General features: G+C 39.0%; 1 protein-coding gene across 1 annotated transcript in view; it reads right to left on the reverse strand.

The window, feature by feature from the left end:
• PIP4K2A (phosphatidylinositol-5-phosphate 4-kinase type 2 alpha) overlaps positions 1-25,614 on the reverse strand; it is an 85,058-nt gene extending 59,444 nt beyond the window's left edge. Inside the window, exon 1 of the mRNA XM_070730059.1 lies at positions 25,022-25,614. Coding sequence (XP_070586160.1) covers positions 25,022-25,162 — 141 coding nt within the window. The 5' untranslated portion in view covers positions 25,163-25,614. The remainder of the gene's footprint in view (positions 1-25,021) is intronic.
• Between the last annotated feature and the right edge of the window lie 1,179 nt (positions 25,615-26,793).

Below are 26,793 nucleotides of genomic sequence, written 5' to 3' on the forward strand. Positions count from 1 at the left end.
ACAGCCTCCATGGCTTTTGAAAATCATGTAAGATCAGGGATTACTTCAATAGTTGTTGGGTGTTGGTGAACACTAATGTGTTACCCAAAATGTCATGTGGTGTCACGGATTCACCATCACTGTGTTATGGTAATTAAAACCAGTTATGAAAGCATCGCTCTGAATCTTTTTTGATATGAAGCAATGTTGACTAATTAGTTGGAATTGTGTGCCTTCGAGTCAATGTTGATGACTGCTTGGGCAAGTCACTGCAGTTTACTTTGCAAGGTTTTTCAGATGCAGTTTGCCATATTTTTTTTTTCTTCCTAGAACTGAGACCTCGATGTCACCTTTCTGGCTTTGTGGCCATGGCAAGACTAGACTTATACTCTCCCAATTTCTAATCTGATACATTAACCACTATACCAAACTGATTCTTGCTTTTGCAGCTAGACTTAAAAAATAGCTAACACTAGAATAGTTAAAAAAGGGAGAAAGGGGAGGACAAGACTACAATTTAATCTGAGAGTTGTTGTTAACGGCGAGTATTCTGAGCAGAGTCAGGTTACAAGCGGTGTGCCACAAGGGTCTGTTCTTTTTAATATGTTTGTGAGTGACATAGGGGAAGGTTTGGTAGGGAAGGTTTGCCTATTTGCCGATGACTCTAAAGTGTTGCAATAGGGTTGATATTCCTGGAGGCGTCTGTAATATGGTAAATGATTTAGCTTTACTAGATAAATGGTCAAAGCAATGGAAACTGCAGTTTAATGTTTCCAAATGTAAAATAATGCACTTGGGAAAAAGGAATCCTCAATCTGAGTATTGTATCGGCAGTTCTGTGTTAGAAAAATACTTCAGAAGAAAAGGATTTAGGGGTAGTGATTTCTGACAGTTTCAAAATGGGTGAACAGTGCAGTCAGGCGGTAGGGAAAGCAAGTAGGATGCTTGGCTGCATAGCTAGAGGTATAACAAGCAGGAAGAGGGAGACTATGATCCCGCTACATAGAATGCTGGTGAGACCACATTTGGAATACTGTGTTCAGTTCTGGAGACCTCACCTACAAAAAGATATTGACAAAATTGAACGGGTCCAAAGACAGGCTACAAGAATGGTGGAAGGTCTTAAGCATAAAATGTATCAGGAAAGACTTAATGAACTCAATCTGTATAGTCTGGAGGACAGAAGGAAAAGGGGGGGACATGATCGAAACATTTAAATATATTAAAGGGTTAAATAAGGTTCAGGAGGGAAGTGTTTTTAATAGGAAAGTGAACACAAGGACAAGGGGACACAATCTGAAGTTAGTTGGGGGAAAGATCAAAAGCAACATGAGAAAATATTATTTTACTGAAAGAGTAGTAGATCCTTGGAACAAACTTCCAGCAGACGTGGTAGATAAATCCACAGTAACTGAATTTAAGCATGCCTGGGATAAACATACTGTATATCCATCCTAAGATAAAATACCGAAAATAGTATAAGGGCAGACTAGATGGACCATGAGGTCTTTTTCTGCCGTCAGACTTCTATGTTTCTATGTTTCGATATGAGGAAAAAATCTCTAATTCTGCCAAATGATATAAAAAAGAATAGTACTGTACTTCCTGTGCATTTCAAAATTTGTTCTAGGAATTATTTTGCAATAACTATCACAGCTCTAGAGAAATATTTTTCAAACTCAACAACTTTAAGATGCCTGGACTTTAACTCTCAGATTTCCTCAGTCTACACATCTTAAGATAATAATATAATAACCCAAAATTTGTTGAATATGAGTACTCATCCTATATTTCCTTCTGGTTTGTAATCCCAAAGCTTGGACATCTTTTTGTTTGAAAACCACATTTCTAAGTTAGCAGTTGAGAAAGTTATTTCGGTCTGAAAAAGCAACTGAGAACTGACTGTCAGCATAGGGGGCAAAGAAAGCTCTTTACACAATACAGTATTCACAAAGATAAAGGAACTTTTTCAAACATTGAACAATCTTAAAAGAATATCTATTTTGCTTATGTACCAACTTTTATATTTTAGACATTTATTTTTTTTCTTTTGGAGGATTAGTATTATTATGTAGTCCATAATACTGAAAAATTATACAAGAGACAATTCAACTGAAGTATCTTAAAAATTTGGCAACTAATGCTAAATAAATGAGTACATCTTAGAATAAAGCACCTTCTGTGATACAGTCCTTTTTTCCCCTCTTAGAAAATAGATACAAATGACTTTAAATTTTATTCAATTATTCTCAAGGATGAAAAAAAACATCTTAGTAGAAAACCCCCGTCTTAAAATAGTTCTGTATTTTTAAATCCATTTTTTTTAAAAATGAAATGTAGTAACATTTGAATAATTATAATTATGTGATGGCAATATTTACGGTACCTGTTATTGTTATATGCTATATAAGTATGTAATTAATCCTTATACATTGTAGGAATTTCCACTGAATATTTTGATGTGAAGTTATATTGATTGCAGTGTGGCTATTTTATATATGGCAAGAAAAATGGAAAAGTTCTCTGATGTCAAATAGAATTAGAAGAGACCTTGGAGGTCTTTTAATCCAAAACGTAGTCTAAATATTACAAATGGGGAAATGGAAGAATCCAAAATGTTCCTTAAGAAAGGTGATAACTGCAAAATGTTATGTCTGGATACCTGATAAACTACATCATAGAGTTTCTTCATCAACAATATTTGATCTGTGCAGTCGTTTGAACTAATTGTTTTTTTGAGAGTGGGGTTGGGGTTTTTTTTGGTAACACATATTCTTCTAGATTTTAAAACTTGGGACCTGGTTTAAATATTGAAAATACCATTAGTCTGATCAACATTTTTTAAATATAAATAATGGTTGCTGGAATTGCATATGCCTAGCTTAATGAAAAGAAGAACTAGGGGTGACATGATAGCAATATGTCAATATCTCAGGGGCTGCCACAAAGTTTTGAGAGTCAAGCTATTCTACTTGAGGGCAAGACAAAAACAATGGGTGGGAATTAATCAAAGAGAGAAGCAACCTAGAACTAAGGAGAAATTTCTTGATAGTTAGAAAAATTAATCAGTGGAACAGCTTGCCTCCAGAAGTTGTGAATGTTCCAACACTGGAAGTTTTTAAGAAGAGATTAGATAACCACTTGTCTGAAATGGTGTAGAAATGGACTGGAATAGTGTTTCCCAACCGTGGCAACTTGAAGATATCTGGACTTCAACTCCCAGAATTCCCCAGCCAGCATTCGCTGGCTTGGGAATTCTGGGATTTGAAGTCCAAATATCTTCAAGTTGCCACGGTTGGGAAACACTGGACTAGAAGACCTCCAAGGTCCCTTCCAACTCTGCTATTCTACTCCATTCCACTCCGTTGTTAATGTATGGTATATATTTTTTAAAAACCTCTTTTTCTGAGTGGCAAAAGAAGTTTTTCTATTTTATCTCAGCTTTTATGAAGTAGTTAAAAAACTCCTTTAGAAAGGCAAGTTTCTTTAATTATCATGAAACTAGAATGCAAAACTAAATAAACAGAGCAATTTTATATCTCATTTTATTCTTTTATGAGCTACAAAGTTTTTACACCACTTTTGTCATTATCAGTCTTAACATTTTCAGCTCATTCTACTAAAGAACCCAAATGTCAGAAAATGCCTCTCTTATTCCAACTAAATATCTTTCAAATGAATCAATGTTAGGAAACAGGAGAATCAAACATTCTACGATAGTTTCCCATCCCAATATCTAACCTTGAAAAGCAACCATTTTATATTCGCGCAGAATGCAGCTGCAAGAGCAATCATGGGCTTTCCCAAATATGCCCATATTACACCAGCACTCCGCAGTCTGCATTGGTTGCCGATCAGTTTCCGGTCACAATTCAAAGTGTTGGTTATGACCTATAAAGCCTTTCATGGCACCGGACCAGATTATCTCAGGGACCGCCTTCTGCTGCACGAATCCCAGCGACCAATTAGGTCCCACAGCGTGGGTCTTCTCCGGGTCCCATCAACTAAACAATGCCGCTTGGCGGGACCCAGGGGAAGAGCATTCTCTGTGGCGGCCCCGGCCCTCTGGAACCAACTCCCCCCAGAGATTAGAATTGCCCCCACCCTCCTTGTCTTTCATAAGCTACTTAAAACCCACCTCTGCCGCCAGGCATGGGGGATTGAGATACTCTTTCCCCCTAGGCCTTTACAATTTTATGCATGGTATGTCTGTATCTATGTTTGGTTTTTATAATAATGGGTTCTTAATAGTTTTTAGTATTGGATTATTATTATATGCTGTTTTATTATTGCTGTTAGCCGCCCCAAGTCTGGGGAGAGGGGCAGCATACAAATCTAATAAATAAATAAATGAATGAATGAATGAATGAATGAATGAATGAATAAATATTCTATTCCATTCCTCCCAGCCAATGATTTGTTTGTTTGTTTGTTGGATTTATATGCCGCCCCTCTCCGAGGACTCGTGGTGGATACTATCAATACAAGTACTACTTGACTTACAACAGTTCGTTTTTTATTGATTGTTTAGCTAAAAAAAAATGACATGACCATTTTTCACACTTACAACCATTGCAGCATCCCATGATCACATCACTAAAATTCAGTTGCTTGGCAACTGTTTCATATTTATGACAGTTGCAGTGTCACGGAGTCATGTGATCACCTTTTGCAAGTCAATGGGAAGCCATGTTCACTTAACAACTCAACAATTGCAGGTATTCATTTAACAACTGTGGCAGGAAAGCTCATTAAATGGTGCAAAACTCACTTAGCAAATATCTCAACAGCAACAGAATTTTGAGCTTAATTGTGCTTGTAAATTGGGGATTACAAGTAGAAATTGGTAGCAGGTAAACAAATAAGCTTCAAATTTCACCTTCAAGTTAGGGAAACACCACACGCACAGTTGCCAAATAGTCAAAAAGGCAGAAAATAAAATTAGGTGGTTATACTGCATTAAGATAGTCTCCATGGGCTGGAACATTGTTGAGGGATAAAAAGGCAAAATGGAAGTGATAAGAAATCACATGACTCTATGCTTTTAAAAAAACATATAGCCTTAATTAGAAACTGCCTTTGGACACAAATCAGTTTGCCTTGAACTGGAAATGCCATTGCATGTATAGAACCATGTGGGAAGTTGTACAATTGGATAATTTTTTCCATATCTATTGGTGATAAATCAGTTTTAGAACAGATGAAGGTCATTATAAAAGATGTTTCCTATCCTTAAAAATAAATTCAGTTTATAATAAGACTGTGCTTATTATCCTACCCTCAAAAATTTCCCACGAGAAGATAATATTCAGAGACTTCTCTGTATCTAATATTTCATACTCCCCACTTCATTAAATATCAACCCAAATTAAAATATGAAGGCCTTGGCACTGAAAGTGTTTAAATAAAATTATTTAGCATTTCAGGAACACCTAGTAAACATTTCTTATTTTGATGTTTATTATTACCCCAGAGAACAGATTAAGTGTTCCATTGAGAGCTGTCATAGTAAGTAGCATGCAAGCACGAAGACACAAATGCTGTTTATCTAATTGCTGGAAACTCTTAGGGTGCCTAACTAAAAATGGCAAATTCCTGTATTTTGCTTCAATGCTTATTCTTTCCATCAGGTTTTGAGGTGGACTGGAATTCTCTTTCCCCTGACAAACAGCTTGTGCCTAAAGAATTTAACTGCCACTAAAAGTTCTAGAATGGGCAATGGATGACATATGACAATTCCATCTGTCCATCCATAACCCTGGGGGGGAATTATTGACCCCCTCAGAGAGGGTGCGCAACTTGGGCGTCCTCCTCGATCCACAGCTCACATTAGAGAACCATCTTTCAGCTGTGGCCAGGGGGACGTTTGCCCAGGTTCGCCTGGTGCACCGGTTGCGGCCCTATCTGGATCGGGACTCACTACTCACAGTCATTCATGCCCTCATCACCTCGAGATTCGACTACTGTAATGCTCTCTACATGGCGCTACCTTTGAAAAGTGTTCGGAAACTTCAGATCGTGCAGAATGCAGCTGCGAGAGCAATCATGGGCTTCCCAAAGTATGCCCATGTTACACCAACACTCCGCAGTCTGCATTGGTTGCCGATCAATTTCCGGTCACAATTCAAAGTGTTGCTCTTAACCTATAAAGCCCTTCATGGCATCGGACCAGAATATCTCCGGGACCGCCTTCTGCCGCACGAATCCCAGCGACCGATTAGGTCCCACAGAGTTGGCCTTCTCCAGGTCCCATCGACTAAACATTGTCGTTTGGCGGGTCCCAGGGGAAGACCCTTCTCTGTGGCGGCCCCGACCCTCTGGAACAAGCTCCCCTCTGAGATTAGAACTGCCCCCACCCTCCTTGCCTTCCGCAAACTCCTTAAAACCCACCTCTGCCGTCAGGCATGGGGGAACTGAAACATCTTCCCCAGGCCTATACTGTTTATGTATGGTATGTTGTGTGCATGTTTTTAAACTATGGGTTTTTAGCTTTCTAATTGTTGAATTTGTATTATATATTGTTTTCTGTTACTGTTGTGAGCCACCCCGAGTCTGCGGAGAGGGGCGGCATACAAATTTAATATATAAATAAATATAAAGACCCCATTTATTATTGTATAGCTCCTCAAGCTATACCCAAAGTGCAGATTGAATGTTCAGTATCATTTCTATTGGGAATGAAACTGAGAGAGCAGCTCTCAATCCACTCATTAAAAAGAAAAAAGAAAACAAAAGCTACAAAAAAAATTATTTCAATTAAAAACCCGCTTCAGTATCCTTCCAGAAACATAAAAGTACAAAGTATATAAAGTTGAGGATACACAGAGAACTTTAAAAGATAAGGAAACTAGAGGAATTTCCTGAGTTAACAGTGGCTTGATTTCCATGCCAAATCATAAGGAACAATCATAATGGAGAATTTATGCAAAAGAAACAAAGTTTGCTCAACTTTACCATGATGTCTTTGAGTATCAGGTTACTCTGTTCCCTGACAAGACAAGCTTTTACCAAACAGCTGTTACAGCTAACTACTCGGAGATAATGGAACAGATCCAAATACTATCGAGCCTTTGAAAGTTATTTAAAGCTGTAACTTTTGAAAGCTGAAATTCTATATTTAAATAAATTTACCTTCAAAGTAATAACTCAGCTTTTCCCTATTGATTTTTGTATCTGGAAAATCAGGCAGATGGCATGAATCCGTGGCAGTGCGGTGGTTAGTGTGCAGTTCTGACTGGTTGCTACCTGCAATTTGGCAGTTCAAATCTCACCAGGCTCAAGGTTGACTCAGTCTTCCATCCTTCCCAGGGGGGTAAAATTGTTGGGGGCAAGATGCTGACTCTGTAAACCACTTAGAGAGTAAAGCACTGTAAAGCAATATATAAATCTAAGTGCTATTGTTGTTGCTATCCAAGATCAAGAAACCCATTTGAGGACCTAATTTGCATAGCGCACAAGGATAAAGTATTATATACTTAGTTTAGCATGTTGCATGAATCTAATAATTAGGCTTGTAAACTTTCATTTGTAGTTTAGCGTTCTATATGAATGCAGGAAACTATAACTTACTTAAAAGCCATGACTATTAATCTAGTCTTACATTTAGATTTAGAAACATAGAAACATAGAAGACTGATGGCAGAAAAAGACCTCATGATCCATCTAGTCTGCCCTTATACTATTTTTGTATTTTATCTTAGGGTGGATATATGTTTATCCCAGGCATGTTTAAATTCAGTTACTGTGGATTTACCAACCATGTTTACTGGAAGTTTGTTCCAAGGATCTACTACTCTTTCAGTAAAATAATATTTTCTCATGTTGCTTTTGATTTCCCCCCCAACTAACTTCAGATTGTGTCCCCTTGATTTAATATGTTATATGAAGCCAGTCTAAATAGCACGTTCCCAGGAACTACATATTTCTATTAAAACTATCTACATAATTTGTAATCTACAAAATCTAACACATTATATAGTAGTGTAGTGTAGTTCTTAAAAGAAAGCTAATTAAATCACCAGATTAGAAATGGAAAAATTATAAATTGTAATCCAGTTTTAAAAGGCACAAAGCCAGCTGGCGATATACTGTATATTCTAGTATATTCTCATTCTAATCCTGTTCTAATTCTTACTCTAACTCTATTCTTATTCTTTTATTCTCTCTTTCTCCTCCCTCCTTTCTTCTTTTCTATTCTACTATTTACAGCCAAAAACCAATTTTTTTAAAAAAGAGATGAATGCATACACAATCAGTAGAATAAGTTCAAAATATGTGGAATTAAATACGGTATACTGTATGATAAATCCAGACAGTAACTAATAAAAAAGTGATATGCAAGGTGGTTGATATTAGAAAATGACCATTTTAGTCCCTGCTAATCCAGCTGGATTAAGTATAATCCAATTGACTTCTGATGACAATTATAATGGAACAGAACATAGAAATGTACATAGTGATTTATGTGGATATTTACTTACTTACTTACTTACTTACTTACTTACTTACTTACTTACTTACTTACTTACTGACTGACTGACTGACTGACTTACTTACTTACTTATTTATTTGATTTGTATGCCGCCCCTCTCCAAAGACTCGGGGCGGCTAGCAACAGTATAAAAAGCCAATGTAAACAAATCTAATATTAAAAATAATTTTTAAAACCCCAATTTAAAGAACCACTCATACATACAAGCATACCATGTATAAATTCTATAAGCCTAGGGGGAAGGGAAATTTCAATTCCCCCATGCCTGATGACAGAGGTGGGTTTTAAGGAGCTTGCGAAAGGCAAGAGGGTGGGGGCAACTCTGATATCTGGGGGGAGCTGGTTCCAGAGGGCCGGGGCTGCCACAGAGAAGGTTCTTCTCCTGGGTCCCGCCAAACGACATTGCTTAGTCGAAATATCTGCTTGCAATAATTATATATGCTTGAACTAGGTCAAGTCCCACACCTAGCAAAAATTAGGTACAGTAATGACTTAATCTGCCTAGGTCCATGATGGTGAACCTATGGAGCCATTTCGGAGGGCACGGAAGACCTTGCACTTGCGCGCACTGGCCCCCTAACCCATCCTCTCGGAGCCCACTATGGAAGCTGGAAATGCCCTCTCAGAGCTCCACACGAGCCAAAAATCAGCTGGCCAGCACGCACATGTGTACTGGAATCAAGCTAGGGCAACGACTCACGTGCCAGTTGATATGGCTCCACGTGCCACCTGTGACACACATGCCATAGGTTCGCATCACTGTCCTATACCAATCTAGATTTAAAAAGAAAAGAAAAAGGAATTCCTAGAGGCTTGGTATTCAGACAAATCAGCCATAATAAGACACTTATAAACTACATTTACATACCATTCAAAGGAGAGAAAAAAAAACTAAAAAGGAAACAACAAGGCATATCCCCTCGAGCACCTTACCACACCCAAATAAACAGGAATTAACACCAGAAAACAATTAAGCAAACAAAAATGATATCCCAGTCAAGGAACTATCACAAATAATACCACACCACCACCAATGTTGTATATAAGCAGAAAGCAAACCCTGCACATGTGATGGCAAACACTTTTTTCCTCGGGTGCCAAAAGAGTGTGGGTGGGTGCTACCATGCATGCACAAGTGCCCACACCTATAATTCAATGCCTGGGGATGGCAAAAACAGCTTCCCCCGCCTCCTGGAGGCCTTCGGGATGCCAGAAATGGCCTGTTGCCCAACTTCTGGTTGGCCCAATAGGCTTGTGTTTCACCCTCCCCAGGCTCCAAAGGCTTCCCTGGAGCCGAGGGAGGGTAAAACGGTCCTCCCCCATTCCCCCCTGCAGGCTTTCTGTGAGCCAAAAACACCCTCCCAGAGCCTCTGTGTGAGCCAAAAATCAGCTGGCACATGCACGTTAGAACTGAGCTAGGGCAACAGCTCATGTGTCAGTAGATATGGTTCCATGTGCCACCCATGCCATAGGTTCGCCATCACTGCCTTACACTGTGCTGGCATTGTGCTACCCCATTAGTCAAGGAATTCCAGCTGGCAGGGTCCTGAAGAGGAGCCTTTTCAGTTCTGCGGCTCTTGTCCTTCAGATATCCTACTCTTTAAAAGGGAGATGCACCCCAACTCTCCTAATCTTCTCTAAAGGCCTAAAGACCAAGTTTTGCCACTTGACCTGGGGCCACAACGTGGAAGGGGGATCACTCTGGAGATTATCAAATGAAGAGAAGACTCATGTTTTTTATGTTCCCTTCCATCTTTTAATGATAAATGATTTATTACACACTCTGCCAGATGTTCAGACTGGATTAGACATTTTTATCCACTTATTGAGTCCCTCCCAAGGACTTGGGATAGGAAGATGAGGATTTGATGGTGTTATAGGTATCGTCAGAGGGTGTAAGCTGCTCCAAATAAATCTGCCTTTTTCCATTGACCAATAGTGAATTTGTCAATGCTGATGCTGTTCAAATGTTTGCAGGATGCAACCAAGGCATCTATGACTACAGTGTTCCCTCGATTTTCGCGGGGGATGCGTTCCGAAACCGCCTGCGAAAGTCGAATTTCCGCGAAGTAGAGATGCGGAAGTAAATACACTATTTTTGGCTATGAACAGTATCACAAGCCTTCCCTTAACAGTTTAAACCCCTAAATTGCAATTTCCCATTACCTTAGCAACCATTTAGATTATTACTCACCATGTTTCTTTATTAAAGTTTATTTAAAAAATGTTTATTAAAGTTTGATGGTGACATATGACGTCATCGGGCAGGAAAAACTGTGGTATAGGGGAAAAAACCGCAAAGTATTTTTTAATTAATATTTTTGAAAAACCGTAGTATAGACTTTTCGCGAAGTTCGAACCCGCGAAAATCGAGGGAACACTGTATTACTATTAGCTTTGCTTTCTTTTGCCACAATTGTCCTTTTTCTGTTTGAAGGTCTTTGTATTTTGCTATCTTATCTTTGTATTTTGTTGTCTTTCTCTTCTGTTCTGCTGTCTCCAGGTGCTACAATGACAACTACCCAAACTTTTTTTTTATTGTTTTTGTTTTTGCTTTTCTTAGCAACAATTGATAAGTCTGGTATTAGACTTAGACATAGCAAGTGCACTATACTGCTTTACAGTGCTTTGCAGCTCTCGCTAAGTTTACAGAATCAGCATATTGCCGCCAACAATCATGGTCCTCATTTTATCAACCTCAGAAGGATGGAAAGCTCAATCAACCTTAAGCCAGTAAGAATCAAATTCCTGACAGTGAGCAGCGAGTTAGCCTACAATACTGCATTCTAATCACTGTGCCACCATGGCTCCTTGTTATATTGTGTGTTAAGGTATATAGTATTATGTGATAGGTGCCTGTGTGTCCCAGAGTACTTTAAGTTTCTTAATTTTCTATTACTTTTTCTATTTCTATTTTTCTATATAGAACAACTAGAACTCGGACCACACGTTTCCTGAATTGTTTTTATCCCAGAGCTATACTCACACTTAACAACGAACTAAAGGGTCACCATTAGTGAACTGTTGGACAATATTACTCGGTTTGTCATGTAGATGGTTGAGTGGTTCAGGGTGGGGAATTTGTAGTGGGGGGACATTTATTTTATTTTTTTATTCTATTTTTAAATTTACCTATTCTGATTTTATGTATGGTGGGACTGGTCTCTGGGTGTCACGTGACTTTCGTTGCCAATGACAATTTGTTGTTTTTGACAATGACAATAAATTTTTTATTATTATTATTATTTTATGGGCCCACCAGTTCTTGACTGCAGGCACTGCACTGCAGGGTGGCGCAGTAGTTAGAGTGCAGCGCTTCAGGCTACTTTAGCTAACTGCTAATTGTAATTCAGTAGTTCAAATTTCACCACCGGCTCAAGGTTGACTCAGATTTCTATCCTTTCCAGGTGGGTAAAACGAGGACCCAGATTGTTGGGGGAAATATGCTGATTCTGCAAACCGCTTAGAGAGAGGGATGTAAAAGCACTATGAAGCAGTATATAAGTATAAACGCTTTTGCTATTCTTGCAGATCTTCCCATGCACCATTGTTGCTACTTTGTCGTGCTGTGGTTTACAGTCACTCTGTGCAATCTTCTTGCAGCAGATAACCAGGTGGTTCACTTGTTTCTTCAGCTTCTTTGCAGAGGCAACAGTTGCTGTCTGTTGCTGTTTTCTCAATTTTGGCTTCCTATGTGTTTGTTCTTAAGGATTGCTCTCATGCAGCCAGAATTAGCTCGTGTCTCTTTTTCAACTTTCCTGCTCTTAGGCATTGCCAGGTCTTGTTATTATCTATTTTCTATATTCTTTTTAAATATATTGGTTACATAGAGCTTTGTCTTCCATGCCTTTTTTGATATCGTTCATTTGGTCTTTCTTGCAGGCCAAATTTGGTATCTCCAAAACTCAATAAGCTAATGGTATACTAGCTTTAGTGTATCTTCTTCATTATCCTTCAGATATTCTTCCAATGCCTTTTTTCTTCTTCTTCAATTGACTGACTTGCAACATAATGCCTACATACTTTCTTTAGTAAGTAGAGTCAGTTAACACTGCTGCACAGATGAAAGACATAATCCATTGTCATTATTTTTCTAGTGTTCCTATCTATTTTTCAATTCTACTTTTTGGCCAATCTGATATTGTTTAGCCACAAAAAATGAATAAACAAACATACAAATAAATCAATCTGACTATGATTATATTGAACAATTTAAGCTTTGGAATGTCTATTAAATTTCCAGGCTTTAATTTGTCCAGCAATGCAATTTTTTATACATACAGGAGATGCACAATTCTACAAAGAAAGTTTTTATATTTTCTTCACAATTTTTTAATATTTTATGATTTAATATTTGAAATTTTTCTATAACTCAGTTCTGCCCTACTTTAAGATGCAGTACAGATAGTTCTCAACTTACAATCATAATTGAATGCCAAATTTCTTTGCTGAAGGACATTTGTTAAGTGGAGTTTGCTCCATTTTATGACCTTTCTTGTCACACTTGTTAAGTGAGCTATTGCAGTTGTTAAATTAGCAACATGGTTGTTAAATGAAACTGGCTTCTCCATTGACTTTGTTTTTCAGAAGACTGCAAAAGCTGATCATATGACCTCAGAACACTGCAAATGCCATAAGTGTCAGCTGCCAAGCACCTGAATTTTGATCATGCCATTAATGCCACGACAGTCATAAGTGTTGTAACTTTGCAGTCACTAAACAAATTGTTAAGTCAAGGGCCACCTGTATGTGATTTACTTATATTGGTTTCCAAAGGAAAATGTCTATGGAGATTCTCAATCATCCAGAACATGGTTATCCCAAAGATGCTTTTTCAAAAGGCAAATGGACTTACTGATTTTTCTATGAAGATATTTCTCTTCTCATCCAAGAAGCTTCAGACTGAAGCTTCAACTTCAGTCAGAGCTGAAGAAGCTTCTTGGATGGGAAGCAAAACTTCTTCAAAGAAAAACCAGAAAGTCCAGTTGATCGAATGGTGCTTTTTCAAAGTCTTGAAAAAGCACCATTGGATTTCCAAAGGAAATGCATCAATGTGAAACTTAAGCATTTTTAACAATGACTAAGTAATTAGAATTCAGTATATTCCAATTTAATCTGTAAAAATGACCAATCTAATAATCTATTTTGATGGGTTTTGTAAGTTACATTTGCTTTCACATCTGAAGGGCCCTGTATCAGAGAATTCAAAATGACAACCATTCTTATAAACTATTAGGATGAAATACCATGGATGTTCTTCTCAAATAAACTTGGCATTAGAGATATAGAAAAGTTACCTCTCTGAAGTAGTTGAAGACTCTTTCAATTTATCAGAGGGGCAACGCAGATATTTTATGATTTTGTGCCATCCATTCTAGAAGTCCTTTTCTTTTGTAGGACAATTCATAGTTTAAAAATCAAAACATTTATGCTTCAGTAATATGGTTTCTCATTATAACATTACAGAATGGTTGAATAGTTCTTGAAGTATCTTACTAAGAAGAATGGGTTTGGTTTGTACAAAAGAATCGGGATTTAGAAACATTCCATACAGGTATGAGTCACAGCTGATGGAAGACACTTCAACAAACAAGCACAGACAACAACCACTATGAATAATGAAAAGTGTGGTCCTTTGACTGGTCCTTCAAAGATTTCTGAAAAAGCAAAGAACAGAAGATTGCCCACAAGTGCTGTGAATGGCAGATGTCTCCCATGGGTTTGAGCACCAAGAGCGACACCCCTGTTCTCAGTAATACTTGAGTCTTTATAAGGCACTAAACCAGACAACTCACTTCCCAATCACATTCAGAAATGTTCAATTTAATTATTTTATTGCTATTAGAGACCTTCAAAACAATGAGGAATTTTACATCTGGTGAGTTTAGAAACATAGAAACATAGAAGTCTGACGGCACAAAAAGACCTCATGGTCCATCTAGTCTGCCCTTATACTATTTTCGGTATTTTATCTTAGGATGGATATATGTTTATCCCAGGCATGTTTAAATTCAGTTACTGTGGATTTATCTACCACGTCTGCTGGAAGTTTGTTCCAAGGATCTACTACTCTTTCAGTAAAATAATATTTTCTCATGTTGCTTTTGATCTTACCCCCAACTAACTTCAGATTGTGTCCCCTTGTTCTTGTGTTCACTTTCCTATTAAAAACACTTCCCTCCTGGACCTTATTTAACCCTTTAATATATTTAAATGTTTCGATCATGTTCCCCCTTTTCCTTCTGTCCTCCAGACTATACAGATTGAGTTCATGAAGTCTTTCCTGATACGTTTTATGCTTAAGACCTTCCACCATTCTTGTAGCCCGTCTTTGGACCCGTTCAATTTTGTCAATATCTTTTTGTAGGTGAGGTCTCCAGAACTGAACACAGTATTCCAAATGTGGTCTCACCAGCATTCTATATAGCGGGATCATAATCTCCCTCTTCCTGCTTGTTATACCTCTAGCTATGCAGCCAAGCATCCTACTTGCTTTCCCTACTGCCTGACTGCACTGTTCACCCATTTTGAGACTGTCAGAAATCACTACCCCTAAATCCTTTTCTTTTGAAGTATTTGCTAACACAGAACTGCCAATACAATGCTCAGATTGAGGATTCCTTTTCCCCAAGTGCATTATTTTACATTTGGAAACATTAAACTGCAGTTTCCATTGCTTTGACCATTTATCTAGTAAAGCTAAATCATTTACCATATTACAGACGCCTCCAGGAATATCAACCCTATTGCACACTTTGGCAAATAGGCAAACCTTCCCTACCAAACCTTCCCCCTTCTTTGGATTTAACAAATTTTAAACAGAGATTTAAGAATTTAAAATCATATATAATTGATAGAAGGTGTGCTTGCTTGCTTGCTTGCACATACACACACACTAGAATTTTGGTATAAGAAAGTTTAAAATGGAGCAATAAGAGTTGGGGGGGAAATATAATTAAATAATGCATTCATGGGGAATGAATGAAATGGAAGTCAACTCACATTAGAAACTGAGGCTTGATGAAAATGGAAAAGGACACCAGAAAGAACTAAAGGACCACGTAGAAATGGCTAAGCTAAAATTGGTTATACGAGACTAAATGGCTATAACTTTTTGTTATATTGAAAGGTAGACTTAAATATTGATAATTAATATCTCAAAAGGGATACAAATTTCAGTAAATAAATGTTTAGAAGTATAAAAACAACTTTAAGCATTTTTTTAAATCTGATATGGACATTACAGAGTTTTTAAGCCCTGAAAGACAAAAATTGAAATTTCTAATATTAATAGGAATACAATAAACAGATCTAGAGAAGGATGTTTCATTTGTAACAATAAAACGAGAGTGAAAGTGTATGTCAGGCACAAGCAACCAGAGTTGCTTGTAAATAATTAAAGTTAAATTTTTATTGACTTCTGCCTATGTTACAAGATTTTTCCTAGACTGCTTGACTTCCCCTGGGAATGATCAAATAATTGCTTCATGAATCTTGGGGGAAGTCAGGCTTATGTGTTTTGTGGCTAGGCTAGGAGTCTAAGCTAGGTCTCACTCCTTCCAGCCCACCTGGTAGTTTCTAATGGTATATTAACTTATTCTCATTGTAAAGAAGCTCAAAACCATTTATTTGCTGCCTTACTCTACTTTTTCTTTTTTCTGTACCTTCTGAACTTTTCTTTTTATAAACTAATTTATCTTTATTACATTTATTAATATCAGGCCAAAGAAACCAGGAACAAAAGAGTAGTTACTTTAAGGTAGTTGCTTTATTCATATCAACCTACAGGCAGAAATCTTCCTAGGCTGAGGAATTTATCTGTATAGACTATTTGATATACTCTGCAAACTACTTGAGGAATGCCTTTTCTTTTTCCTCCCTATTGAAGGTCCCAAGGTATGTTGTGTCTTTACTCCCTGGGAAACATCCCCCCCCCCCCATTCGTGTGATCCTGTATTATATTCCACCATAGCAAAAACTTTCAATAAAATAACTGATAGAAAGGATTTAAAATATTAAGATGACCTATTCAGATGTATATGTGAGTGTGTGTTTGAGTGGTGTAATTGCACTAATTTATGGGAAATATCTAGTATAAACTATGAATCCAAGCTATACTATCAACTACAAAGTGAGACTGCTTAACCTGAAATAGAAACATAGAAACATAGAAGACTGACGGCAGAAAAAGACCTCATGGTCCATCTAGTCTGCCCTTATACTATTTGCTGTGTTTTATCTTAGGATGGATATATGTTTATCCCAGGCATGTTTAAATTCAGTTACTGTGGATTTACCAACCACGTCTGCTGGAAGTTTGTTCCAAGGATCTACTACTCTTTCAGTGAAATAATATTTCCTCACATTGCTTTTGATCTTTCCCCCAACTAACTTCAGATTGTGTCCCCTTGTTCTTGTGTTCACTTTCCTATTAAAAACACTTCCCTCCTGAACCTTATTTAACCCTTTAACATATTTAAATGTTTCGATCATGTCCCCCCTTTTCCTTCTGTCCTCCAGACTATACAGATTGAGTTCATTAAGTCTTTCCTGATACGTTTTATGCTTAAGACCTTCCACCATTCTTGTAGCCCGTCTTTGGACCCGTTCAATTTTGTCAATATCTTTTTGTAGGTGAGGTCTCCAGAACTGAACACAGTATTCCAAATGTGGTCTCACCAGCGCTCTAAATTGTTTCTAAAAGTTAAGAATTCTTATTTTATTAATAACCAAACTACAAAAATATTAAATTTTGTGGCAGAATATTAATAGTCTTTTGGGTGGTTTTTTTTTAAGATCTAGTATTGATATATTCACAAGAATATTGATTTTTTTTTTTAAATAAATAATCCACAGATAAACTTATACAATTTAGTTCCAGGGGACATTTTCATTTATCATCAGACTACTGGATCTGGAATGCAAAAGTCCAGATGGCCGCTAGATGGGAGTTAAGAACTGTCACATGATGCTTCATTGGATTTTTTCCCCTCCAACCCAAATGTGATGGTAATTTTCTAGACAAGTAGAGCAATCTAATAAAGTATGTACAGTGGTACCTCGAGATACGAGTTTAATTCGTTCCGGACCTGGGCTCTTAAGTCGAGCAGCTCTTATCTCGAACGACTTTTCCCCATAGGAATTAATGTAAATAATTTTAATTGGTTCCAGCCCTCAAAAAACTCACAAAGTTAGTCTAAATTATGCAGAAAGACATGTTTTTAATGAAGAAATGTACATGTACATATAAATGAATAATGAAGTTTCTTTCACTTAACTTGTAAACTTTCTTAAACTTTTAAATTTACATATGTTCAACTTCTCTGCCACCCAATCCTGTAGGACAGAGGTCCCCAACCCTTTTTGCACCAGGGACCGGCTTTAAGCGATCAAGAGAGGAATGGGTGAATGAATGGACGGAGGGTGGGAAGGAAGGAAGGAAAGAGGGAAGGGACAGGAACAGAGGAAGGAAGCAAGGAAACTTATGAAAGGGGAGAGTAAGAGAGGAATGAGTGAAGGGAGGGAGGGAGGGAAGAAGGTGGGAAGGAGAAAGAAAAGAAGAAATAGAGGAAGGGAAGGTAAAAGAGAGAAAGAAAAAGAGCAAGAAAGAAAGCAAGAAAAAAAGAAAGAAAGAAAGAAAGAAAGGGGGAAGGGACAGGAACAGAGGAAGGAAGCAAGGAAACTTATGAAAGGGGAGAGTAAGAGAGGAATGAGTGAAGGGAGGGAGGGAGGGAAGAAGGTGGGAAGGAGAAAGAAAAGAAGAAATAGAGGAAGGGAAGGTAAAAGAGAGAAAGAAAAAGAGCAAGAAAGAAAGCTGCAAGCACCCCCCCCGAGCCCCCCAGGCCGGCTGCAACCTTTTAAAACACGCGCGCCGCTTCGCAGCTGTCTCCTGAAGCCGAACGCGGAAGTTAGCGTTTGGCTTCAGGAGACAGCTCCTTGGCGCTTGTATCTCGAATTTGGGCTTGTAAGTAGAACAAAAATATCTCTCCCCTCCCAGCTCTTATCTCGAGTTGCTCTTAAGTAGAGCAGCTCTTATGTCGGGGTTCCACTGTACACACAAAAGCTAATCTGTATTTTAAAAACTCAAAGACATTTAAATAGCCATTGAATGAGTCAGTATTAATTACTTTAGGATACTGTGTGTTTACTTATGTTAGCCCAGCAGCTGTTGTAGATTTTGTAACTGCAATTTTATACTGGACTGTATTATGTTACTTTATCTCAAATTGTCATGAGAAGATATTGAAGATGCGAGAAATCAGCAGAAAATTTACTCTTATTTTTTTAAGTAAATAATTTATTTGTCTTGTTTTATCCAACACCCACAGCATAGTTCCCTCTAAGCTGAGCAGTGAGCAATCGCTCACTTAAAAATCATCATCAACTCAGAGTTTTCCAAACCTGCCCAGAGAGGGAAAGAGTGACAGGGAAGGAGAGAGAGAAGAAGAGAGAGAAACAGGTAGAAAAAAGGGAGGAAGGAAAAGAGAAAGAAAAAGAATGGGAGTAAGGAAGAGAGAAAGAAAATCAAAATCTAGTTTGAAACTAGCTCAACTATTTAAGTGGCATTTTGATATTGATAGAGTTGCCCTAATATGAGCTCACTGTTATAGACACACAGTACAGTATTTTATTTTGAAATTCTCTGAGGCAAAACAGGGTGGGTTTTTTATTTGTTTGTTTGTTTATTTATTTATTTATTATTTCTGTGCCGCCCAGTCCCAAAGGGACTGCCGCTCAGACACTATACTTTTCCGCCCACCCCCCCCAAAAAAATTAGAGGGAACACTGACCCACAGTCAAGATTCGGTTTTCAATCACTGATATAACATAGTTTTTCCTATGTATTCGGTATTTTAGAAGAATTCAGACATCAAATCCAAGGTTGGATTGAATGATATGCCTATACTGTTATTTAAATACCTCATTAGAAGGGAGATATATATACCTAATTATACAGAAACTAATGTGTGCAATACCAAACAATTATTGGCTTCATTTTGTAGAAGTCTTGTTGAGAGTTGTCAGCAAATTCACTTCTTGCCAACAAATATCTAAGAACTCTGTCAAAAATCTCTCATCAAAAACACATGGATATATTTATAATTCTGCACCACAACAAGCCCTCTAAAGAATAAGTAGAAAATAAGAATAGGTGGTCAGTTCTCAAACTATTACGAAGGGAGAATCCCAAATACTGTACTTCACATTCGCTTTTTCATTTGTTTATTTGAAGTGAGATGCAAATAATTTGACAGAGATGAAACGTTTAGGACAACACAAATTAACTGGTGATTAGGAAGGGCATTCCAGCATGAGAAAATATGAAGTAATGAATAGGGTTGAAAAATGTACAATGTATTTGTGCTGCTTGAGCTATTGGTGACAGAGCAAAAAATAAAATATAAGAAATATAAAAGTAATATAAAAAAGAGTAATACACTGAACATAATCCAAAATCCAGTCAGGTGATGCAGTCATGAGCCTACCCACATAATAACATCACTCTGCGAGCTGCATTGGCTACCTTTTGGTCTCTGAAAGCAATTTAAAGTGTTGGTTGGTTGGTTGGTTGGTTGGTTATTTATTTATTTATTTATTTATTTATTTATTCATTCATTCATTCATTCATTCATTCATTCATTCATTCATTCATTCGATTTTTATGCCGCCCTTCTCCTTAGACTCAGGGCGGCTTACAACATGTTAGCAATAGCACTTTTAAACAGAGCTAGGCTATTGCCCCCACAATCCGGGTCCTCATTTTACCCACCTTGGAAGGATGGAAGGCTGAGTCAACCTTGAGCCGGGGATGGGATTTGAACCGCTGACCTTCAGATCTATAGTCAGCTTCAGTGGCCTGCAGTACAGCACTCTACCTGCTGCGCCACCCCGGCTCACTATTACCTATAAAGCCCCACATGGCTTAGGACCAGATGACTTATGGTACCATCACCTGCCTCATGTATCCTTGAGGCTGGTCAGATCCCACAGAGTCGGCCATCTCCAGGTCCCGTCAGCCAAGCAATGTTGCTTGGCTGGTTGCTAGGGCGAAAGGCCTTGTCTGTGATAGTCCAGTCCTTTGGAACCAACTCCCCCCCCCAGAGATTCACACTGCCCCCACCCTCCTGGTCTTTTGAAAGGTTTTAAAAATATACCTCTGCTGCAGGCCTGAGGCCATTGAGCGCTGAAGCCCTGCTCTGGCCAAACAGTACGTCTATGATGAGATGAATGTTGGTTAAATGGTTTTAAATGTTTGGGGTTTTAGATTAGTTTTTTAATGTTTGGATTTCCAAAATGTACCTTTTAGGATTAGATTTTATTATTGTCTATTTTGTATTCTTTTGTATTCTTTTTATGCTGTAAGCTGTCCTCAGTCCCATGGAGAAGGGCAGCCTAAAAATCCAAGAAATTACAAGTATATTTATAAAAAATATAAATATAAATATTTATTTATTTATTTATTTATTTGTTTGTTTGTTTATTTATTTATTTATTTATTGGATTTGTATGCCGCCCCTCTCCCAAGACTCGAGGCGGCTAACAACAATAATAAGGCAGCATATAATAATAATCCAATACTAAAAACAATTAAAAGCCCATTATAATAAAAATCAAACAGACATACAGACATACCATGCATAAAATTGTAACAGCCTAGGGGGGAAGAGTATCTCAGTTCCCCCATGCCTGGCGGCAGAGGTGGGTTTTAAGGAGCTTACGAAAGGCAAGGAGGGTGGGGGCAATTCTAATCTCTGGGGGGAGTTGGTTCCAGAGGGCCGGGGCCGCCACAAAGAAGGCTCTTCCCCTGGGTCCCGCCAAGCGACATTGTTTAGTTGACGGGACCTGGAGAAGACCCACTCTGTGGGACCTAACTGGTCGCTGGGATAACCTTTGTATAATCAAATATGAAAGATGTTTAGGCTTTGGCTGCTATCAATTCTAGTTGGTGGCAAGATTTACAATAACTATTGTCTGAAAAAATAGAATTGTTGATAAAATAATTATGTGCCAAATGAATATACTACTTTGAATAGCTGAATTTAACTGAAGGTAAAATGAAAATTCAGTTCTCACACCTCTTTTTCTCATTAAAAGCAATTTTCCCAATTGTGAGTGGAGTTTCTTTTCACTTATTTAAATTCAAAATTGAAGATGCTATACAAAATATTTTTTTCTCAGATGTACCAGATTTCTCAGCATTGTATTAACTTTCTGGAAACCTCTCAATAAAATTTTAATTGAGTATTATCCTAATTGAGTATTTTAATTCATCCTATAGTATGATAATCAACAGTAACAACTTTTTGTTCTTGCAGAATATTAATGTTGCCAAATTATAAGCAAGTTTTGACATTACTATTACAGACATCTGTTTATACAATTAATTATGACAAGGCACCTTCCAGATCTGCTCTCTTCTCTTGAAAATATAACAAATATTGACTTGATGGAGGGTTTTCATGAAGATTTCCTCCTTTTTCATTAAAAAAATCTTGTTAAAAATGTCAGCAAAGCACAGTACAAACTAATATTCATATAACTTTGAGGGAAAATAAAATTCTGCTTATGCAATCAAGGGTTAATGTTATCCTACTTTTTTATTTCTCTAAATCCTCTATCTGTATTTCAAGAAGAAAGTAAGCAAATGTCTACTTAAGAACCAGAGGATGAATTAGCTAACTTCCTCAAACCTCCATATTCATGGGTGGTATGAGCAAATATACATTCATCTCTACTCAAGGAAGATCACCCATTGTATTTTATGTATAGCATTGTCAGTCACAAAACCAATAATTGGCTACCAGTTTAGCCTACAACAGTGTTTCTTCTTTTTATGACGAGTGGACTTAAGTTCCAGAATTCTCCAGCCAGCCATACTGGATGAGGAATTCTGGGAATTGAGATCCACATCTCTTGAAAAGGCCAATGTTGAGAAACAGTGGCCTAGATATCTGGACTTCAACTCCCAGAAGTCCCCAGCCAGCATTCGCTGGCTGGGGAATTCTGGGAGTTGAAGTCCAAATATCTTCAAGTTGTCAAGGTTGGGAAACATTGGCCTAGAGTTTGTGAAATCATACCTATATGTGATGTGAAAGTTGCCATTTTCATCAAGTTAAGGAAGTTTTATGTTTCACACGGCACTTTTGTATGAAAGTTAATCATGCCCCAGCATTTTCTATACAGGCATTCAATGAATTTATGTGTACTCATACTTATAGCAAGACACAGGACCAGCTTTCCAGGAAAAAGAAGACCAGATTTTAGAATCATCCTGCAAATCCCAAATATAGCTTCTGCTGAAAGATGTGTCAGCTAATATATGTGGACATACGCATTACACAATAAAGCTAATTCTCATTATATTTAAGTCAGACAATACTATTATTGGGAGGGGGAGCACATGAGTCTTCGGAGAAGGGTGGCACAGAACTCCAATTAATAAATTTGTGCTCTATTAGCTATTGCTTCAAACAGCTTTCCCCCACACTTAATGAGATGTTAATTCTTGTGCTGAATAAAAAGGAAGCAAATTTTAAAAGTTCACAACTAGCCCGCCATAATCTTTAGAACCAATCTTCCACTACCACTCTGAACAAAACCCTGCATATTTGGTCTATGGGCATACAGCACATGTAAACACACACACACACACACACACAGCTGCAGTATTACTTACCCTTACCAGATGAATATAATTCTCATACAATTACAATGAGACACTTTCTATACCATCAAAATTCTCTCATTTCTAACATCTTAGATCACATGAGTTTCATCATTATCAAAATCATGTTTAATAGTATTTTTTTTCTTCTGTCAAACTGCATTTTACATTTCTTTTCTCCCTAGTCTGACTAGCACAATACTGCATAGTTAAATGAACTGTTATTCCCAGCTGAGAAACAGGACACTGCAGTAATCCAAGGCAGCACATTGCCATCACCTTCCGTACCATATTTTATCCCAGACTTTGCTTACCACTCTCTTTTCAACTACATATCCACTGATTGTACTGGGGATTAGAATGAAAAAAAGTTTTCCAATTCCTCTGCAGTGTTTTATTGACTGTTTTTTAACAATACTATGGAAAATACATTCAAATGTGGAGGGTTCTGAAACCATTAGACAAGTAGATATGCAATTATGCTGCTGTCTATCAGCAACCACAACCAATATTCATACAGTGACATGTGTGCTAGGTTTGCACCCCAGTGTCCTCTGGGTGAAGATGACACCAGGAAATTGCATAAAAATAGTTATTTGTCCAACCAAGCTAATGTCTCTAGCACAGTGTTTTTCAACCAGTGTGCCGTGGCACACTAGTGTGCCGTGAGGCATGGTCAGGTGTGCCGCGAAGCTCAGAGAGAGAAAGAAAGCAAGAGAGAGAGAAAGAAAGAGAAAGAAAGCAAGAGAGAGAAAGAGCGAGAGAGAAAGAGAACAAGAGAGAGAGAAAGAAAGCAAGAGAGAGAAATAGAACAAGAGAAAGAAAGAAAGAGAGAAAGAGAGGGAAGGAGAGAGAGAAAGACATAGAGGGAGGTAGGGAGGGAGAGAGAAAGAGAGCAAAAAAGAGAGGAAGGAAGAGAAAGAAAGAGGGATGGAGAGAGAGAAAGAAAGAGGAAGGGAGAGAAAGAGGGAGAGAGAAATATAGCGAAAGGGAGGAAGAGAGAGAGAGAATTTTTTGTCCAAACTTTTTTTAGCCCCCACCCCCACCCCGTTCAATGTGCCCCAGGGTTTTGTAAATGTAAAAAATGTGCCGCGGCTCAAAAAAGGTTGAAAATCACTGCTCTAGCATTATGAAGAGTCATCTTTGGGTGCCTATAGGCAATAAAGGAAATATTCTAGCAGCTGATATGTACGTCTTGCTTGAACCAGAATTACTTATGTTCCATTCAATTCGATTTCAATTTATTAGATTTGTATGTTACCAAAATGCTGGCAGTATTATTACACACTGAAGGTTTTGCAAAGAACAGAAAAACAATGGGAAACTGCACACCCACAGCTGTTGACATCCCAAAGGAAACACGGCACTGCATCAGTGGATTCAAGAGGTTATCTACCCTTCCTGCAGGAGAGCATCTCTTTCCCGGAATGAAATGTTGTATCCTCTTTCACCGATCCAGTTATGGAGCACCGCTACTTCTGAATTACTGCAGCTTAGTCTAAATCCGAGGTGTGAAAGAGCAAGATGGCCCTGCAAGATTGGGGGGGGGGAGGGAATTGCAGTCACAGGGCAGCAGCAGCAGCAGCAATTGATTAGAAGATGAGAGCTACATCAACTCCCATCACACCTTTCTTATGCCAGAGGAGAAATCGAGGCAGGCGACAACACACCTGCAGAAACCCGAAGGGAATCCTTCTCCCTACCTGACGCTCTCCACGGGCGCGGTACTATAGTACCCATCGTGCTTAGCCGCCAGCTAGCCGGGGCTGATGGGCTGCCTGTAGCCCGTTGCGCCAAGAGGACGCTGGGCTGGAGGGGAAACCACAACCAGGCGAGCCTTCCCCCCCCCCCCCCGGAGTCGTCTGCGCGGCAGCGGCGTCTCTTACCGAATGGTTCACTCCCCACATGAGGACGCTGAGCAGCGGATCGCTGGCCCGGAAGAGCTTGACTTTCTGGGCCACGAAGTGCTTCTTCTTGGTCTTGGTCTTACTCGCCATAACGGACACGATATTACCCGGGGCCGCCATGGGAGCCGCCGAAGAGCAACCCAGGAGGAAGAGGAGCAAGAGGACGGCGAGGGTCAGTGCCCCGGAGCCGCCAACGGGCAGGGGAGGGAAAGGAAGAGACGGCGGGAAAGGAGGGGCCAAGTAAGAGCCAGGCAGCCCTGCTGGCTGGCTGGTTCTTGGGCAGCGCGTCAGGCGCTAGCGCGGCTGCGGCAGGAGCGAAGCGGCGGGGTTAGTCCCTGGCACGGCTTCTGCTACTGCTGCAGCTGGTGCCCCCGCAGGGCGAGACCAAGAGCATCCTAACCCGGACGCTCGCGCCGCTAGCTGGAAGGGCCTGCGTTCTCTCCTCCCCTCGCAGGCCACGCCTTCCAGCCTCTGGCGGGGAGGGGGGAGGAGAGGGGCTCTGTCGTACCGCCCCCCTCCCTCTCCCGGCCTTCTCTGTATCTGAGTGCCCCGCCTCCCTCCCCCCCCCCCCAAGCTCTCAGCGCGGAGTTGTAAGGCTATACAGTAGAGCCAACCGACACGCGCGCCTCCTCCGTGAGAGCATGCGCAGCGGTTCGGGGCATGCGCGGCAGGAAAAGTGAAGTCTTCGCGGCGGTTCTCTTTGCCCGGCGTTGGGTCTTGCTTTCTCTTCCCTCTCTGGGGTTTCGGGGGGTGGGGTGGGAGGAGATGCAGGTTAGCAGATGAGTGACGACTTTCATCATCACAGCCGATAGTGAAGGGATTTGTCACTTTTTTTCTTTTGAGCCAGATAGTTGAGTCAACAATGGGTTAAGGCTGCAATCCTAAATCCGATTCTTAGGAAGAAATATTATAAGAAATGTAGGCTTCAGATAATACTGCTAAACCGTAATAGTTTGAATTTGGGGTACAATGTGAAGCCAACAATTATGGTTCACGCAGTAATCTATATTTTGTAATTGAATTTCTCAACCATGGCAACTTGAAAGAGTGGAGACTTTCAACTCCCAGAATTTTCCATACTGCAGGCTACCCCCAGTAATATTAATATACAGCTTTGCGGTGCATTGCAAAAACATTTGGGGTTACCATAGTTCAATATACTATACAGTAGTCCCTCGCTATATCGCGCTTCACCTACTGCGGCTTCACTTCATTAATGTGAAAAATCATTCGTGGATCTTCGCTGGTTCGCGGGTTTCTGAGAAAGTCGATCAGCAGATTTAAACAGCCCGTGGAACTCGATCGGCAGGTTTTTCAAAAAAAATATATCTAAAATTGTAAATACTGTATTTAAATACTGTATCTAAAATAAATACTGTGTGGGAAGGGTTTATAAACACTTAAAACAATGAAAACTTACCAAACAATTACAATATAAATACTTAAATAAGTACTATCAGTCGATAAAATCCCCATCGCGGATTTCACCTATCGCGGCCAGGTCTGGAACGTAACACCAGCGATAGGTGAGGTCTTACTGTACTTAATCCAGACTTCAGCAAAAATTTCCAAGCATAGCCCAAATAAATTCATACAGTATATCATAACTGGTCCCCCTCAAAATCTCATTGCATTTTTCATTGTGATGAGGGATTGAACTACATGGGATGTAATAATATTCTCTATAGACAAATTGCAGGCCTTTACATTTGTGGAACAATTTACCTGGTAGCATCATGGACACAGATGCT

This window comes from Erythrolamprus reginae, chromosome Z (assembly GCF_031021105.1).
Source record: "Erythrolamprus reginae isolate rEryReg1 chromosome Z, rEryReg1.hap1, whole genome shotgun sequence".
In the NCBI taxonomy this organism is placed as follows: domain Eukaryota; kingdom Metazoa; phylum Chordata; class Lepidosauria; order Squamata; family Dipsadidae; genus Erythrolamprus; species Erythrolamprus reginae.